General features: G+C 41.7%; 1 protein-coding gene across 4 annotated transcripts; it reads right to left on the minus strand.

Moving 5' to 3' along the window:
- Positions 1 to 2,579: 2,579 nt before the first annotated feature.
- Positions 2,580 to 12,812, minus strand: slc16a9a (solute carrier family 16 member 9a). 4 transcript variants are annotated; one of them, XM_053682596.1, is made up of 7 exons: positions 12,426 to 12,812; positions 11,024 to 11,110; positions 10,628 to 10,879; positions 9,479 to 9,622; positions 8,452 to 8,547; positions 4,000 to 4,758; positions 2,580 to 3,603 (listed from the first exon to the last, which is right to left on the minus strand). In XM_053682596.1, exons 3-7 carry the CDS (start codon positions 10,824 to 10,826, stop codon positions 3,380 to 3,382), a joined length of 1,422 nt encoding a protein of 473 aa, XP_053538571.1. In that variant the 5' UTR covers positions 10,827 to 10,879; positions 11,024 to 11,110; positions 12,426 to 12,812; the 3' UTR covers positions 2,580 to 3,379. The 4 variants fall into 4 exon arrangements, with proteins under 4 accessions (XP_053538571.1, XP_053538570.1, XP_017332240.1 ...); XM_053682595.1 differs by having other exon boundaries at positions 10,628 to 10,853; positions 11,024 to 11,231; XM_017476751.3 differs by having other exon boundaries at positions 11,024 to 11,231.
- Positions 12,813 to 20,519: the final 7,707 nt, after the last annotated feature.

The raw sequence follows: 20,519 nt of genomic DNA on the forward strand, positions 1-20,519 counted from the left end.
GTGTTTTTAAGCTGTGTTTGTTGTGAGTACAGACGACTCAGTGAAACCTAAACAAACAAACCAACAAACAAGTTTAATGACAGCATTTGTAACACTGGAAACCTGAAATGGACGTTTTCATGAAGCAACATCTTTTCTAAATAAAAAGTGTTTGCAATAATTCATTGTGAATGAATAAAAATCATTAAAACATTCATTCATTCATCTTAAATCATTAAATTCATCTTTATCTTGGATAGTGTTCCCTGCTGAAACAACAACAACAACAACAACAACAGAAACTGGCGGCTGTGGTTCAGGTGGTAGAGCGGGTTGTCTACTAATCGTAGGGTTGGTGGTTCGATTCCTGGCCCACGTGACTCCACATCCTGAAGTGTCCTTGGGCAAGACACTGAACCCCAAGTTGCCCCCAATGGCAAGTTAGCATCTTGCATGTCAGCTCTTCTACCATTGGTGTGTGAATGAGACACAGTATAAAGTGCTTTGGATAAAAAAAAAAAAAGTGCACTTTTATATGAGGGTCATTTAGAAACCCTCATATAATTTATAATGTTTTTAATAGTTATAATGGGAATTGTATTGGTTTTAATGAACACTGTAATGGTCCCTGTGGGCCTCTACTGCTAATTTGTTGCCTTCTATTGGTGGCTTGTGTCTAACTGATACCATTAAGGACCGGTAATGGTGATGGTTTTAATGGTTATCCATGGAATACTGGGCACGAGGTGGGAATACACCCTGGATGGTGTAGGGCACCATGTACACACTCATTCACACTTAAGGGCAATTTAGAGATTCCCATTCCACTCACCATGTTTTTGGGAGGTGACAGGAAACTGGAGACCCTGAAGGAAACCTATGGGCAGAACATGTGAAGTGAATCTCCACACTAGAGTTGGGGTTCTCGATCCCGGACTCGGACTCGAGTCCAATTATGAATGAACTTGGACTTGTCACGCATTCGGGTAAATTTGTACTCGAACTTGAAATTTTTGGAGTACAGTCGAGTCTATGTCTTTTGTAACATAATAAATAAATAACCACATAATGTTAAGATAACAATAAATTAACGAATGTCTCCATGCCACACTTGAAGCGAGCACAGAAAGCCCCCTCATCGTGGGAGTACCGAATTGAGTTCTCTTGAAAGTGGCTTGGGCAGTCAAATAAATACACAAGCATCATGTCAAAATGCAGGTCTGGCCGAGTATTCATGCAAATACAGGCGGTTATGTCTTAAGTGTATGTAAACAGTTGGGAAAAATCGGAGATGTTTCAATACAGTATATTGGATCTGTGCGTTAGGTCTTAAAGTGACAGCAGTCTAATAAACCTGCTGCTGTCTGTGTTATTAATGTTAATCAATCAACAAAAGACAAAAAGAAAATCACTCACTCACTCATTTGACAGAATAACTTCAGTAAATTTAATAAGAACCACTGTATATGATCTACATAAAAAAATATATCTTCCAAAATTAGTGCTTTTTTTTCTAGACAGCCTTTAAGAACGCCTTTGAGGAAAGAAGAACGTATTGAAATCATTCTCATGGCTGGATCGGGAAGTTGTGGCAAGGTTGAGATGGACTTTAACAGGAAACATGGTGAGCACATCACATACACAACACTGGGTGCTTCTCAATACTCAAAATGATTGTTCTTCGTTTCCTCACTCCTCCATCCTTCAGCCTGTGACCCGGAAATCTACGAGCGAGGATACATAGGTACATGCTATGTGGAAGAGTTTCTTGTCGAAAAACCTGACGCACGTATAAATTCCCCATCTCCTTTACATCTGTGATCTCAAACAAAAAGTCCTTCGATGATATGATGGAATTCTGTGTGAAATATAATTAAATAATAATACGCTTGCAATGAGAATTGTAATGAATCAATCCTTGCATGTTTGGATATGCAAAGCTGCACAAAAAAATGTGAGATTATGTATTGTTCTTTAATTCATTTTTGAAAAACCCAGACATTTCTCATACTATCAATGCATTTAAACGCCAAGAACAGAACGGCAGATCCCTGAAGCGCAATGAGGTCATCCAGCTGAGCACAGTCATCATTCATTGATGTCGCTTTGAGAGAGCGAGGATATTCCATTCGACTTGCTTCAATTCCTCTCTCCTCGCATCCTAAGCGGGTAGAGCTAAGACGCAAGGAAAAGAAGCGAGGAAAGGAAACGAGGATGCACAAATAAGATATGAGAAGCACCCTCTGTTGCCAAACTTATTAACAAATTCAAAAAGACTGGATAGGTTGTGGACCAACCATTACAAACTGCACCTTTAAAAGGCCAATCTTGAACACTCCCAATGGAAATATGACCAATCTTGCTTACTCTCAAAGGAATTCTGCCCAATCCCAACCATTCCCAAAGGAATTCTGGCCAATCCCAACCATTCCCAAAGGAATTCTAGCCAATCCTGCCTGCTCCCAAAGAAAATCTAACCATTCCCACAAAGGAATCCTGAACGTGACTGCTTCCAAAGGAATTTTGACTAATCCCACCCACTTCCAAAGGAATTCAGACCCATTCTGTCTGTTCCATAAGAAATTTAGACCAATCCCAGCCACAGATTTCTTTTTAATTGAAATATAATCATTGAGATAAAATATGTACTATACAGAAAGATATTCAAAATTCAAACAAGAAGACTAGTTTAAGATTTGTAAGAAATCTAGAACCACAAACATCTAACTGGCTAGCACTGGCTACTGGTAAAAAAATAATAATAATAATAAAAAAATAAAAATAAAAAAATAAAGAAAAAATGAATGAAAGATAGAAGAAATGAATAAATGTAGAGACACCTGTTAGGCTGATCGTACAGGTTGAATCAGCATCATGTGGCAGCAGGATGAAGGTTTCTCTGATTGGCTCTTTGATTGAGCAAATCAGTGCACAAGCATGGCAAACTAAGTATTTCTCAACTTCTGCTCCTTTGCTTCACATTTGTCAGATATGTAGATAAAGCTAATCTGATGTAGTTTTCTATAGTTTTGCTACAAAATATTAAAATTCACAGAGGTGGGGAAAAAGGTAGATAGGTTAGTTTGTTTGGCTACGTCCCAAACCTACACTAGTGCACTAAATAGTAAAATAACACATGCCTATAGAAACCATACCTTAGTGTAGGAGGAGTATGTGATCTGGGACATAGACTTCGCCTTTACATGATACCGTTTTTCCACGATTCTTTTTTTAATGCTAAATGTGAAACCTGCTCCAAGTATGACAAACCATTTAATTTCATCCATACATGGTCCATAATGTGCGTGTGTGTCGGCCATCAGCTGGAGTATTTGCACTCATCAATGGGAGGCTACTAGTGGCGCTAGTTCTTCATCGCCAACTTGGTCTGTCACAGTCATTAGGCCACAGAAGGCAGTCTGTTACATTCAGAGGGGTTTTGGGGTTCCGGACCAAGGTCACGGTCAAGGTCACCCAAAACATTCTTCTCTTTGTTGACTAGATCAACAAACTTGCTCCTACAGAGCAAGGCTGTTATGAAGGGAACAGTGCCGCTCACGACCAAACAGCACCCAGTGAAGTAGAACACCAGGTCATACGACTGTGTCCAATCAATGAATGACCCTATGACAGAGAACAGAATGTTTAGATAAGTTATGGAGCAGCATGTTCATGGAAATTACAGTACATTGTAATATTGAATGTGTGAATGTGTATGTGTGTATGTATGTGTTTGTTGGGTGCCCATTGATGGGTGCCTGGAATCCCATCCAGGGTGTATTCCCACCTCATGTTCCCAAGATAGATTCCAGATCCACGTTGACCCGGACTAAAATAAAGCAGTTACTAAAGATGAATGCATGAATGAATAATGTCAATCTATTCTGAGCAGTGAGGGATTGCTTGCCTTCCACGTAAAAATCCCTTCTCTCCTAGATAGTCCCTTCTATCATAAGAAAGATAAGAGGTGAATGGTTGTGGATGAGTATATGTGTGTGTTTGAGCTGTTCTCCTCCACACCTACGACAGGAGGTCCCAGAATGATCCCAAAGCCGCCGAAGCACATGAGGATCCCGTGTGCCTGGCCAAGGCGCTCGATGCCCACAAGGCGCGTGGTTATGTAGGATGTAATTGACCAGTTGCCTGAGAAGAAGCCAATGGCAGCTGAGAGTACCTGAAGCCCAGCATAACTCTTCCACATAGGCACCAATAGCAGAGCGACACCCATTGCAGCCACTGTCATGGCATAAAGGTGCAAGCTGTTCACCCAGCGTACGTCTGCCAAGATGCCCAGTACCAGCTTGCCCACTCCCGTTGCAGCAGATGCGATTGAGATGAGAGGAATGGGTGTAACATGTTCGAGGAGGCCCTCGCTCTGAGCCATGTCCTCAATGAAGAGTATGGGTGGGATTACACCCAGGCTGTACAGGAAGATGGAGACGCAGAGTGCCACAAACAAGGGCTCCCGCAAGCACTCACGCATGTCATACATGTATTGGGCGTGTGGCTTGAGGTGCTTTTTGACGATGTATACCAGCGTCCGATGTTCCACTGATGGCTCCGTCTCAAGTTCTTTGTCATAGAGAGGCACGTCTGTACACTTCAGAGCAGCCTTCTGTTTGATGTAGTAGCCAGGACATTTCAAGGGTCGCATGGGTCCAGCACATGGAATCAGGTTTAGTGCCAGAGCTCCAACAATGAGTAGACACCCATCCAATCCATACTGCTCAATCAGCTTGTTCTGTATAGAGGCGTACATAAAACCGCCCACGCTGGTTCCTGAAAACAACACACACGATTATAGCACAACGGCTTCTGAAATTTGGCATGTTATTAACAACTAAAGAATGTGGTATTGTTATTCAAGAAAGCCACACAGGAACCTGAGACAAAAGGATGTATGCATCAGGTCTTTTTATTGAGACATTTCCAAAAATGTGTCATGGTCTCTAGCATGGGTCACAGAACAGGCAGCCAGGGTTAACATAGACCAATCCATTATCCGAGTGAAAACACAAGGAAACCTTGTCAGAGTCAAACACAAAACCTAGGATAGAGGATAGAAATGCATTAGAAAAATGGGTCAGGCAAAGAGGTGTAAATACACTGACTTGGATGACACAACAACAAGATATAGGATATAGGAGAGACAAGCAAGAGGTGCAAATATTAATCAGGAGGCATGAAGGTGAGATATAGTAGAACCTTACAGGATGGTTTTGTGATAGAATCCCCCCCATTGTGGATCCATTAAGAGTCAGAGAGATACCGTCTGTTTAGTGGGCCAGTGACAGACCATGAAGCAGATGCAGGGCACAAGACACAGAGAGAACTGCAGACAGAAGCAAGACAGAATAAAATGTAAAGTAAGGACAGAAAATCCCAGATCCAGAGAAGTGAAATATGGAGTCCATCTTAATGATAATTTTGACAGGATTCTTCTCGTTATACCCTCTTAGGTAGAAGGCCATAAACCTGTAGATTGAGGCAGTGGGCCAGTGACAAAGCAGAGACTAGCAGTGTAGCCTAAGGCATAGGACTGGTGGTAGAGGCGGGGCAGAGTGCAGCTTGAAGTCAGAATAGACTTCAAGCAGTGAAGTTTCTGAAACTCAGAATCCTAAGAAGCTTTAAGTGAGGATAGTTGGTGTCTATATTGCTCCATAGATGGTGCCTAGGGAAACAGGAGGCACTCCAGAGGCCCCATTGGCAACCTAGAAATCTGCCAGAACATGGCAAAATATGAAGGCCATATAGCATAGCAGGCTTTGGCCTTGAAGGGGTGTCAGAAACCACCTGTGCAGGTGTCTCAGAGGGACAGGAGTAGCCAGGGATGTGGGCTGAGGGACAGGATCAACAAAAATGCTGTCTAGCTTTTTCTTTTTTCTTTTGTTTTTACAGTAGTCTTGTGATCTATCCGATTGGGTAGAAAGTCATAAACATTCTTCAGTCTGTGTAAGCAGGAGGAGTGGTCCAGTAACAGAGCATGGGCCAGGAGCGGAACCTAAGGCATAGGCCTGGTGACAGTTGCAGGGCAGGCTGCATCTTGAAATGAACATAGATTTAGCTCTAGAGAAGTGTAGTTTCTGAAAATCTGGATCCTGAGAAGCTTTAAGTGATGACAGAACATATATGTTGCCTAAGGAAACAAAAGGCACTTCAGTGACATGAGAAACCAATTAATCCACCAGAACAGGGCAAAATATGAAGGCTTGCAGGGGATCCCATCCAGCTGTCTTAGAAAGACAGCAGTGGCTATGGCTGGGGATGATATCAACAAGACTGGAATCTAGCTTAAACAACCTTTTGACAGTAGTGTTTTTTGCAGTCTACCCTCTTGAGTACACCTTCTACAGTCTGGGCTTTTGTAATCTCCTCCTAGTTAAGGAAGCTAGCCATGTGAGCACTGTAATCATAACGGTAAGCAATGTTGGTACAGAATGTAAAATGAGACTTGAAAAACAAACCTCGTCATAACCCCTGGAAGTCCCATCAATTTTTACTAAAGAGCTTCCTCAGCCATTTGTTTCTAGGAAGCTGAAACTGTTGATGCTAAATATAGAGCTGCTTACTGGCAGACTGAATAGAAGCCAAACCGAGAGGCCGAGACCTATTGCATCCTTGCTGAAGGTCAAATAACACTAAACTCAGCTGTTCCTGAGCCAACAGTTCAGCCTTTAGTTTACAAAAACCCACTACATTTATGATGGTTGAAGTTTTTGATATGACATGATTCATAGGTTACAGGATGTAAACACATGCAGTACGTTTACAACAATAATCCGGTATGAACCCGATTAAGACGATATTCTGATTAAGAAACTAGCATGTAAACAGAGACTATTGATGACCTTAATCTGACTAAAGTTATACTCGAAGTAAACACAAATGGAATTAATACGTGTGGAGTACTCCTGTTTTAGTCGCATTATTGACACGTACACACCTTAATCACACTATTAACATCGTGTGGGAGATTTCACCGCATTGTGCGACAGGACACATACACACAAGGCAGCGCTCAACCGTTTGATGGCAAGCAAGAGAGCACAGCTGCGTCCCAAACCGCGTACTTACCTACTATACAGTAGGATAAATACATGTATCTCAGCTACTATATAGTAGGTAAGTACACGGTTTGGGACGCAGCCCACGGCTTCAAGCAGTCGTCTGTTTGCACGTACAGTATGACAAATAATGAACTGCACTTGAAGCGTTCGTAAAATTAAAAATAAAAACACCCAAAACTGTATACGGTTCCATAACGAAGACCAACTGTATGTCGATACGTGAAATTCTGGAGGGAACGTCGGACGGCGTGGCGTGGTGACGTAATGACGTGTGACGTTAATCGATCTTTGTTCTACAACACGTAAAATGGGAACATGAAAGGAATATTCTAAAAGCGACTCATGTAAACACCTTAATCAGAATATCATCTTATTCAGAATAAGGTCCATAATTAGATTACTGCTGTCCATGTAAACGTAGTCACTGTTTCTTTTCTTAGAAACCTTTGTCTTAGTTTATATCATGGGTTGGAGAATACCCAGGCACAGTTAACACTTGGACGTCCGTTATGTGCTGCCACCAACAGATGGAAACAAGGATCAGGGATATGGCCAAGGAAGAACCTGAACAGGAGTGGAAGAAGACAGAGGCCTTAGCAAGTGAAAATATTTTGAATATGGGCAAAATTATCCAACATTTTTATTATGAATAAAAATAAAAGATTATCTGTTTATCAGTCTGTCTCATTTTTTATTTGATTTTTTTTTTTTTTAGATCTTTTACACATTTCAAGCATTAAAACAAACATTAAGCTTTCTTATACTGGCAAAATATGTTGCTTCTTTCTAGAAATAAATGCTTAAAATGAATTTTTAAAAATCCATCTGCCAATAAAATAAGCTTATTTCAGGCTTAAAATGTATAAGAAATGTCTTGGTTTAATAGGTTTAATAATCATATATTTGGTTTATTGTAATTTTATAATAGGAAATAGTAAACAAATTTGACTCTCTCTCTCTCTCTCTCTCTCTCTCTCTCTCTCTCTCTCTCTATATATATATATATATATATATATATATATATATATATATATATATATATATATATATATGACATGTGCATTTACTCCGATATCATTTTTGTAGTGCACTACCAATTTAGACCATAATCTCAAGGTTGAAACTCTTAGATTTCTTGATTTAGACATACTGAAGATTAGTTTAAAAGTTTATTGAAAAGTCAAGACCCCAACAACGCAACCCCTCCCCACCCCCGCGCTAAAGACTCTTGGGTAGGAGTTGTTGAATATTGGTGGGGAAACTGCAAGGTAGAGGTAATGGAAATTTCGTCTCTTATAAGAAGAAGTTGCTATAAGAAGAAGTCGGTGCTTATGGTATGGCTTTTCTCCTGAACCTGTTACTCCATATTGTTTAAAGAATCTCTCGAACCCAGGAGGACTATTACCTGTGGTAATGATACCCAGGGCAAGACCACGCCTCTTATCAAAATACTGACAGGTGATAGTCAGTGTGGCTGCATAGACGAGCCCACAACCCAGACCTGTGGACAGACAAACACACCAACACTCAGGTAGAAAAATCTAAAGTCTGTGCATATGTATATCACACCTCAGGAGAATAAAGTCAATAAGGGATAATATAATAACAAATCAATAAAAGATCTTCAGAAAGCATTCTTGCGTAATTTCTGAAGGTCATTTCATGCACAATTATGTTTACAACTCTTAATATAGTGTCAGTTAATAACCCGCATGTCTCCCAGTATGGTTCGGATCTTGGTGGTCTGGAACACCATGCGCCTGAAGTGGAGGATAGTGTTGGAGAATGAAATTCAAGCATTTCCAGAAAACAAATGGCTGACCAATATCAAAACACCTTTGCTGACTTTCCCTCAGTATTTCACCATGGAGGAATCCATCCATTCTCCGTACCGCTTATCTGTAGGGACCACCCGCTGTTCCAACGACGGTACGGAGTGGCAGGAGGCTTCCTACGTGTTACTGTCATGTCTTTATACGCTATATCAACTGTCAACTTTAAATATGATCCTCTTTTTCCTTCATCTGACTCTTTATTATCTCTGATTCTCAGAGATATTAAAATTCCAATCTTTATCACCTCCAGGATTGTGGGTTCGATTCCCACCTCCGCCCTGTGTGTGAATGTAAACTGGATTTTATATAGGTGATATACTGTAACTTCCTTTAATTCAGCTCAGCATGCTAGCTAGTTAGCAAGTAAAAATAACTCGCTGATTATATATATATATGTATATATATATATATATATATATATATATATATATATATATATATATATATATATATATATATATATACGTACAAGGCTGCCATTAACAAGGCTGCCAATCTGCTCCCCATACACACTCATACTGCATACGAATCAGCCGATACACACTTCAGAGGGAACGTCAATGCGAGTGTGTAAGTGCAATACGAGGTGAGTCTCACCAACAAGGATTCCGTAGCTGAAGATGAGGAAGATGATGTTGGAAGCGAAGGCACTAAGCATTAAACCTCCTGCCACCATTACGCCGCTGAAGATGGTCACGGGTCGGGCGCCAAAATTATGGACGCACGCACTACACAGCGGGCCTGCGCAGAGAGAAAGGGTCTGGATCACAAGAGTGGCTCTACTGGATTAGAGCTCGTATCCTTCTGCTCATCAGTGTATACATTTAACAGATTTTGCAGATGATTTAGTAAAAATGAGTGTATACTTGAGTGTTGGTGTGTGACGATGGAACGTCGAGCAACACTATTATTTTACATAATGATAAATGATGTCATTAATTACTCCACGAAATATTCACTCTTCTTCAGTAACTGTTCCGAGTCAGGGTCAAAGTGATTCCAGAGCCTTGAGAAATACCGGGCTTGAGGTATATATCATGGATGGGAAGCCAATATAATAAAATATAGACAATCTCTAGGGGTGTTTGTGTATGTGTGTGCGTGAGTGTGTATGCGTAAACCAGGAGTGTCCAATCTTATCTCTCTCTCTCTCTACTCATCTCTCGCTCTCTACTCATCTCTCTCTCTCTACTCATCTCTCTCTCTCTGTCCTCATCTCTAACTCTCTCCTCATCTCTCTACTCATCTCTCGATCTCTCTCTCTCTCTACTCATCTCTCTCTCTCTCTCTCTCTCTGTCTCTTTACTCATCTCTCTCTCTCACTCTCTCTCCTCATCTCTCCAGGTCACTTTCTCTCCATGTCACAAAAAGTGCACTTCACAATTTTCCCCCCCGAATAGATTAATATAATAATAATAATAAATAAATAAATAAATAAATAAATATAATGATCAATTCTTAGTAGCAAAACTCAAACTTTTGGTCGGTACTATGTAAGGAATAAAACACTTTTATTGTGGATTGTGGTGTTATAGGAAAATAATCAACAATGGGGTGGTGTGATGTGGCCTGATACGAAGCAGAGCTCCTCAGAGTTACTACTGTTCTTATAGAAATTTAATCAGCATCTCCTGACCAATCAGAATCAAGAATTCAACTGTGCCGTAGTATACATGCAAATGACACACAGTGACACAGAACACATGACTCATGACACATGACACACACGAATGTGAGTGTACTCACTGGTGATGAGCCCCACCCCCAGGACAGTAGATCCAACCCAGGCGGTGGTGCTCTTGCCCTTCTTGAAGGTGCTGAGCCACTTGGGGTAAAGAACGCCCACCGCATGGGGAGAGCCGTACGCCAGCAGCTGAGCCATGAAGGAGACGAAGACGATGGACCAGGAAACATCCTGAGAGCGATCCCTCATCACAACAGCCATAACACACACCCGAGTGGAGTTACACCTCTAATCACACACACACACACACACAGCTGAGGAGAGAGGGATAGACAGACAGTTAAAGACAGACAGATAGCTAGATAGACAGATAGAGAGAAAGAGAAATGGGAAGGGATGGATGGACAGTTGACAGTTGATAGATTGTATTAACCATCTTTCTGTAATAAAATTTTTACCTTCAGAGGATGAGTCTGTGAGCGTTGTCTAATTTCCACGACAATTTGGCGTCTCCTGGCTGGGCTGCACGAGTCTTTTCAGCTTTTCTGGACAACAAGCAAACCGTAGGACGCATGTGGAAAAGTTTCACCCTGAAGTCCGTGTTGTCACGCAGGCGGTTTGCTCTTTGTTGTGCAGAGCGAAAGACCGATGCAGCCTAACCACTGACTGATAGGAATCATTAAGAATTTAGAATTACAATTTTATGAAGTCATTGTTTATTGCTGTCTGTATGGAAGGGAATCAATGACACAGGCCACACCTGGCCATGAAGCTGCTTACGAGTCAAAATGGATTTTAAAAAATGGCTGGAATTCCTAAACGGTTAATGCAATATTTTTGTTAAACCCCTTGAACGAAAGCCGAAAGTCTACACTTCAATCACACCTTGACTGCTTCAATGCAAACCTATTGTAGTGGTGTACAGAGGCAAAATTACACACACACACACACACACACACACACACACACACACACACACACACACACACAAACACCCCTGTGTCGCCGTCCAAATATTTATGGACTGTATATAGATAGATAGACAGATAAAGACAGGTGTGGGAAGGGATGGACGGACAGACAGACAGACAGAGACAGGTGTGGGAAGAGGTGAACAGACAGACAGATAGACAGACAGAGACAGGTGTGGAAAAGGTGGACAGACAGGCAGACAGAGACAGGTGTGGGAAGAGGTGGACAGACAGACAGACAGGCAGGCAGACAGAGACAGGTGTGGGAAGGGATGGACAGACAGGCAGACAAAGATAGGTGTGGGAAGGGATGGACAGACAGACAGAGACAGGTGTGGGAAGAGGTGGACAGACAGACAGGTGTGGGAAGGGATGGACAGACAGACAGAGACAGGTGTGGGAAGAGGTGGACAGACAGACAGACAGACAGGTGTGGGAAGGGATGGACAGACAGACAGACAGATAGACAGGTGTGGGAAGGGATGGACAGACAGACAGACAGACAGGTGTGGGAAGAGGTGGACAGACAGACAGACAGACAGGTGTGGGAAGAGGTGGACAGACAGACAGACAGACAGGTGTGGGAAGAGGTGGACAGACAGACAGACAGGTAGGTGTGGGAAGAGGTGGACAGACAGACAGACAGACAGAGACAGGTGTGGGAAGGGATGGACAGACAGACAGACAGGTGTGGGAAGAGGTGGACAGACAGACAGACAGACAGACAGACGGGTAGACAGACAGATGGATGAAATAAGAATCAGACAACAGTAAGACACTGAACTTTAGACATTACACTCTGAACTGAATAGCGTCTATAAATCCCCCTCTTTATACCGTATAAACTCAACTATACATTTATAAGTAACTGATAAATAAACTCTCTCACCGTGCGCTTTAACGCTCGCGCCGGACGGAGTCACGCGCACCGGAGAAAAGTGTCTCGCGCCGCCGCGCGCGCTTGTCCGGTTTTGAGCAGAGCTCTGGTGTGACCACACGTCACAGGATGAGAGATTCACACTGCGGGCACGGGAGAGAAGACACCGTCCTTAACTTCCTGAGCGCGTGCACTTAAGATAAACGAGGCTTCAAACAAATACTCCCACTCAACCCTATCAAATGTTTTTTCAGCATCTAATGAAGTCACAATCTCAGGGAGCGCAGACGAATGCTTTGAATAAATTATATTAAAGAGTGTGCGGGTATTAAAAAACAATTGACGTGCCTTTATAAAACCGTTCTGCTCTTCAGATATCAGTCATTGTATGTAACCGATCCTGTTGCCTCTGTGCCAGCTGTCTTGGGTGTTCTGGAGTCCTTCGGTGTGGTCTCTGGTCATAAATTAAATTGAGATAAAAGCGACTGTTTTCCTGTCAGTACTGCAGCAGTTTCTCTCCAACAGTCAGATCTACCCTTTCGATTTAGTCAGTCAGGTTTTAAATACCTAGGTATCAAGGTGACACGTTCTTTATCTAATCTTTCATCAGCTAACTCCACTCCCCTCATCTCAAAGGTTAAATCTAACATTCAGAGTTGGGGTAACTTACCCCTTTCTCTAATTGGCAGGATCAATGGCGTCAAAATGAATATATTACCCAAGTTTCTTTTCTTGTTCCAGCAAGTGCCTCTTTCTCTGCCAAAATCATTCTTCGATTCATTGGATAAGATAATTAGTACATTTATTTGGGGAGGGAAGCCACCGAGGGTTAGTAAATCTTTATTGCAGGGATGTAGGCTTAGTGGAGGACTTGCATTACCCAATTTTCAATTCTATTACTGGGCTGCGCACATCCATAAACTTTGCTACTGGGTTAAATCTCCTGGATCTTCTTGGTGTAAATTGGAAATATCTTCTTGTCGGGAATCCTCTTTACCTGCTTTGCTTTACTCCTCTTTACCTACAAAACTCTCCCTATATACCAATAATGTAGTTGTCCTCAACACACTTATGACTTGGTATCAATTTAGACGGCGCTTTAAATTTGTAGGCGCATCCTCTTTGGGTCCTTTAGTCAACAACCATCTATTTCCTCCACCGTGTTTGGACTCCACATTTTCAGTATGGTATGACAAGGGTATTAAACAAGTTAGAGATCTGTATGCCGATGGTGTGTTTGATAGCTTTGCCAATCTGGCATCCACTTATGACCTCCCTGTGACGCATTTTTTTTCGGTATTTTCAAATTCGGAATTTCGTTTCTAGATGTTTTCCGGATTTCCCCTCTGCGCCTCCTGAACAGGCTTGGGAAAGCTTGTTTTCAAACAACACGCATCAGAGAGGAACGATTTCTAGGATTTATGATTTTATTCTGGCGCTAGGTAGTGAGTCGAGTACCAAAATTAGGAATGCGTGGGAAACGGAGTTAGGAGTACAGATAAGTGAGGAGTGTTGGGGGAACGTGCTATAGGGAGGGTACAGTCTACCACTTCTTGTGCTCGTCTTGACTTATACAGTTCAAAGTTTTAAACAGAGTCCATCTGTCCAAGTCGAGACTTTCTGTGATGTATCCGGACGTAGAGGACAAGTGTGATAAATGCCATGGCTCTCCCTGCCATCTTGGCCATATGTTTTTCTTCTGCCCTGATCTCCATGGTTTTTGGTCTGGTTTTTTTTTTTTACCATCATGTCCACTATTCTTAGGGTAGATTTAAAGCCTTGCCCATTGATTGCTGATTTGGGATTCCTGATGACTCAGTTCCATTGAGCTCGATACAAAAGGATGTTATCGCTTTCACATCCCTTATAGCAAGACGTTCCCTACTGTTGCATTGGAAGTCTGCTAAATACCCATCTATCTCCCAGTGGCTAAAGGACGTGTTGTTTTTTCTAAAACTCGAGAAAATAAGGTATACGATGAAGGGTTGTACGGACAAGTTTTTCTTTTTTTTTATAAATGGCATCCCTTTATCGTATACGTTATGGAGTTACAGGCACTTCCTACTTAAATTTTTGTGCCTGTTGTTGGGTCTTACAATATCTATATAACCAGTGATAGTTATTGGGAGGGGGGCGGGTTTACTTTTAATTTTGTTTTCCTTTGTTAGTATATATATATATATATATATATATATATATATATATATATATATATATATATATATATATATATATAAAAACTGTGAATGTTTACTGCTGTGTGTTGCTCAATTTGTTGTTTTTGTTTGTTTGTTTGTTTTTTCCTCTCAATGGAATATTTGGGAAAGGGAGGGAAGGAGAGAAGAAAAAAGGTGATGTTCAGCAGACATGTTTGCTAGACGTGTTCAGCAGAAATGTTCAGCAGAAATGTTTAGTTCAGCAGAAATGTTCAATAATAATGAAACTGGAAAAAAAAGAAAGAAAAAATATAAAAAGATAAATGAGGCGTACACAAACAGTGATTGGCATCATGAGTCACTTTACTGAATCGATTCACTTTGAACAGATCCGTTAAAATGAACTGGATTACAAAGTTTTATATTCATACAGATTCTTTTCTACCAGATCTCTGCTCTACACTGCTATAGACAGTAATACACACACACACACACACACACACACACACACACACACACACACACACAGCCAATGCAAGAGCACAATCACTAGTTAAATTCCACACTTTTACAGTTTAAGGATGCTTTGGGAAAGTCTTTGTAAGGTTCTTCCAAAATGACCAAATATAAATGGATGGATTGATAGATAGCCTTATTCTTCTCACTGGGAAATTCACCTGTTATAGCAGCACAGAGAATTAGAAGTATATTAAAAGTAATGTAACATGAAATGACAAAAAATATAGGTTTTATATATATATATATATATATATATATATATATATATATATATATATATATATATATATATATATATATATATATATATATATTAAAGGTGCACAGATGTATCGACCAATAAAGGCAATTTTCCATCGGCCTATAGTTTAAAAACATCCGATGTTCAGGGCCGATTATATCCCGTCAATCAAAAGAGGGCGGGAAAACACAAGGATTTCGTGCTGTGTGTAATAGACGATGTCTCTTGTGTGGAATGATGATAAAACTGCAGTGTGTAATCTCTGTAATCTCGGCACTGATCAAATCTTACACCGGAAGTGAGCAGCAGTGAAGCGGGAGTTTCATCGTCGAGTCAAATTATTTTGAACCCCTGCGCTACTCGAGCTGAATTAAAGCGCCAGTACACCGCGGAAAGATTTCAATGAAGATGAGTTGACAAAGTATATATTGCACAGAAAAATATATTTGTAGAGTAGTATATTTCATATCCAGTGAATGTTAATATATAAAAAAGTTGATATTATATATGACCAGCTTGATGTTCAGTGATGAAGTAGAAATGCTCGTGTTTGTGGAGAGTGAGTGTGAGACTAACGGGAGGTTTTTTTTTAGAAATCAGTCGATGTTAATATGAATGAATAACATTCAATAAGTTAATAATCTTACTTTAATCTTCAGAATTGAGTTCATGTGTTAATGTTAATTACAGTAATGTGTTAATGTTGATGAGACCTGTTACTGTCAAACAACTTGTTGAAATGGAGAGAATAAAGTTTTTATTTGCATTTCTTTCAGTATTGTGGAATTCATTATTATTCATTTAAAATAAGGAATAAAAGGCAGACCTATCGGTATCGGTTGATATCACTCTGAATAATTGGTTCTCTTATCGGCGCATCTCATATATATATATATATATATATCTTCTGATTGGAAGGTCGTGAGTTCAAATCCCAGCACTGTCCAGCTGCCATATGAGTGGCTCAGTTGTATAAATACGATTTATTCACACACACACACACGCACAGTACTGTGCAAAAATAAGAAGTCGCTCTTGTCCAAATAAGTATGTGTGTGACTGCGCCCATCCAGGGCGTTGCCCGGCTTGTGCTTAGGCTCCAGGCTCTCTGTGACGCAAAACAGGATGGATATATATGTAGTACAAGAGGATGTAGAGGAGTTAAAATGGCCGTACAGTGCAAACATTATCAACATTCTAAACCGTATGAAACAGAAAATGAATGGAAGTAAAGTTTCAATGCAAAAGGATATGAATTGGGGATGGTGATACTTCAACTACTGTCCAATTGAGTCTTATCCTAAGACTGGCTCAGTGCTCAGTGTGATTGCTGTTGGTACAAACAACCTCCTGTCTGAATTAATGAATGTTCTACTAAAGGAGGTCAGCTGTTTAACCAGTAGGTCATGGAGGGGATGTTGTTGATTGTCCAGAATGGCTGTGAGCTTATCGAGTGTCCTCTTTCCCACCACCACCTCAAAACTGAACAGAATGCAGTCCATCACCAGCTCTGATGCCACCTTCCCATCATACTGCTGCAAAGAAGACTGCACTAGCTACCAAAGACTGGGAGAAGATCTCTAACATTTTGTTGCAAACATTAAAGGACCTGAGCTAAATCAGAAAGTTCCTGTTTACAGCCTCTGAGTTGACCTACCAATCCAGCTTGTTGTCGAGATGGATACCAAGGTATCTGGAGGTATCAACCAGCTCAACGTTCTGACCCATGATGGTAATGGGGCTGGTTGTGGTCCTCTTCCTCCTGTAGTCCACCACCGTCTCCTTGGTCTTGGCCACATTGAGGAGCAGATGGTTCTTCCCACACCACTCCACAAAGCTGTTGACAAGGTCCCTGTAGTCCTCCTACTATCCATCCCTGATGCCAACCACCACAGAGTCATCAGCAAATTTCTGAAGGTGCCAGAGATCCGACCTGTACTGGGTGAAGACGAAGGGTTCCCCGTGGTGCTCCAGTGCTGCTCATCAGGTGCTCAGACAGGGAGGTTCCCAGCCACACTACCTGAGGCCTGTCCGACAGGTCGTCAGTTACCCAGGAGATCATGGACGTGTACACCTGCATTCTTCTCATCTTCTCTCTCAGCAGGAGAGTTTGGATGGTCTTAAAAGCGATAAATCAAAGACGTGATTCTCACTGTGGTGGTGTTGTAGTACAGATGGGAGTGGGCCTTTTGCAGAAGATATATGACAGAATCATCCATGCCTACCTGTGACTGATAGCCAAACTATAGTTGATCTAGAAAAGTGCTGACCTGAGGTTTGATATGGAACAGCACTAGTCTCTTCCAGGACCTTCATGGTACTTGATGTGAGGGCTACTGGACTATAATCATTCAGGGAGGAGGGAGTTGTCTTCTTTGGAACAGGAACCAGGCAGGATGTTTTCCACAGCTCCGGAACCTTCTCCTGTTTAAGGCTTAGGTTGAAGAGATGCAAGGGGATCCCACAAAACTGTCTGATTCTGTCCGTCCCTGAAGCTTTCCCAAGTTTCATCTTCTGTCTTTTCACCTGGCGGGTAGTGACAGATAGGTGGGGGGTAGGAGTTGTGATTCCCTTGAGGATGGCTGCAGGGAGGGGGATCCTCTGAAGAAGGCTGTGGGATGACCAAGGGAGAATTGGTGTTGACAACAGGGTGGGAAAAGATGTTTGATCTTGGTGGAGTTGGGGAAGAGTGGTAGTGAGGAAGTGGAGGAGATAGTGTGTGTGTGTGTGTGTGTGTGTGTGTGTGTGTGCTGAACCTATTGAAAAACAAATTCGGCTCGTTAGTGCTTCCCAGCCTGCCCCCCACAGGTTATTGTTTCGCTTTAAAGCCGGTAATCTGCTTCATGCCAGCCCACACCTCCTTTGCGGTGTTTTTCTGAAGCCTGCCCCCCAGCTTCCTTCTTCAGGCTTCTTTGTTTCCCTCATTCTCACATTCAACTCACTCTGCACACTCCTCATCGGTTCCATGTCCTTCTGCCTGAAAGCCTGCTTCTTTGATGTAGTCCATTATGCAGTCCGTCATGTTGTTAATGTCTTCCCCAGCTGGTTCACATAATACTTCCCAGTCTGTGGTCTCAAAACGGAACCAAAGAGCCTCCTCTGCCTCTTTGGACCATCTCCTTATGGTCTATTGTCACAGACTGCCTTAGGACAACAGGCCGGTAAATGGGGGTCAGTAGCAACAGGTTATGGTCAGACCTTCCCAGTGGGGGCAGAGCAAATGAAGTGCACCCGGAGACTGGTAATGTAGTGAAGAGTGACACAAGATTAAAATACCCAGAGATGACAATGAAAGAGTTCCAGAGCCAAGTTTAGAGTCTCACGATAGGTGAGTGTATAGTATACAGTTAACGACCGACGCTTAGTAGTGCCTACTCAGCGTGGCTCAAGGTCCCTTTCCAGAACCTTCAAATGAACTCTCAGCAGTGGAATGAACTTCCAACCTCAAACCGCAGAATCTGGCACTATTTTCAAAAACCAGCTAAAGACCCACCTCTTCCGTGAGCACGTAACTAACCCCGAAAATGCCAACCCCTACATTATCTGGAACTCCCTCTGGGTCACGATCAGTGCGCTGAGCCCGTCCATCTTATTGCCAAGAGACTTAATTTTTCTCCACTTTGCCTTTGTTTTGGATCCAGCTCTTCATCCTCGGTACATGAAGTGAGCTGCTCTCTCCAGGTGGTTCTCCATTCAGAGTGTAGGGTGCATAACAAATAAACATCATGTGCCTAAACAGACTGAAACTCAGAAGTAAGGGGAAAAAAAAAAGAGCTGAAGAAAGGAAAAGTGACCGATATGCAAGAAGAAAAACCGAATATAGGTAATTACGTAAGATATAAAGTCTCTCGAGACAAGAGCTGCTGTAATCGTCTGCCACTAGCACGGAGCCATCTTGAAGAAGAAGAAGAAAAAAACCTTCTATGAGTAAATCCTTTCAGTGGAATTAATCTCAGTACACAACTGAAGCCAGTCACATCATCGACACAAAATTCTCAACCATTTCCTAGTAACAAAAGTTTGTCTGATATAAACCCGCCCTGAACAAGACTACACCCGTTCTGCGAAAACATCATTAATAATCGTGAATATTAATAATATGAACAATACTATAAATATAAGAATCGTAATAACACCACACATGGGATTGGGATTCCTCGAGAGTATTAAACCCGTATCAACGGTACACGAATCAAGAACCCTTGAAGGCTCTAGGGTTGTCCTTCTGGGTGAACTTCGAAAGGTTCTATGTAGAACCCTAAACTATCACAGAGTGCTTCCCTGGGATAAGGGGTTTCACATAGATCCTTTTTAGGAGAACATGAGAAGCCAGACCACAGTTATTGCTTCGGTCAAAAAGCAGCTAAATCCCCAAGAAGAAGAAGAAAGAAAAAAAAAACCCAGACAGAAACAAAAGTGGGAAATACAAGCTTCTCCTATGTTAGTACCATGTTTCTTTTCCTCTTTCCTGCTCTTTTCTCTGAGGTGGCCAAGCTTAAATGCCAACCCTGAATAAGAACGTTGGTGTTTAGAGCGTTTGAGGCTTGAGCCGAGAGGTAGCGGTCTCGGCTACTCCGTTCCCACCGTCACACACCTTTAATCCCCTCCGACACTGAGAAAGGGAAAGAACAGAACAGTTAATTACTCTCGGTCGAGGAGCATGAGAACATGACAAGCTGTTTTTTTTCGTTCTCACATTAACTTCAAGAGAGACTTTAAAAAAAAAAAAAAAAAAAAAAAGTCTGTGAGATGTGGGAACGACTGTTTATAGCTGCCGTAAGTGATCCAGAAGTAAATAAAAAGAAAAAGTATAGGTTTTCTTCTTTAATTAATAATGAAATTTTAATAGTCGACAAATCGCTGGAGTAGAGGAGAGAAACAAAACACTCGGTGACAGGCGGTTATATGAAACGAATCAACTTTGGGGTGGTAACAGTAACCCTGCTTCACATCACCTTCTCGTTGATTATTTTCTTTTAACTGCACACCACTGCATGTTTAATTCCTCACACAGACGGACACAGCTATAGCGCTGTGCTGTAGTAGAAATACTGCGACATTTGATTAGTACAAAATTGAGAGATCGGATTATAGGAAGCAGTTTAATATAGAACTCTCTTTCACCCTCTCTCACGCACGTGTGCGTGCACACACACACACACACACACACACACACACACACACACACAC

The sequence above is a fragment of the Ictalurus punctatus genome, chromosome 9 (assembly GCF_001660625.3).
Source record: "Ictalurus punctatus breed USDA103 chromosome 9, Coco_2.0, whole genome shotgun sequence".
Taxonomy (NCBI): domain Eukaryota; kingdom Metazoa; phylum Chordata; class Actinopteri; order Siluriformes; family Ictaluridae; genus Ictalurus; species Ictalurus punctatus.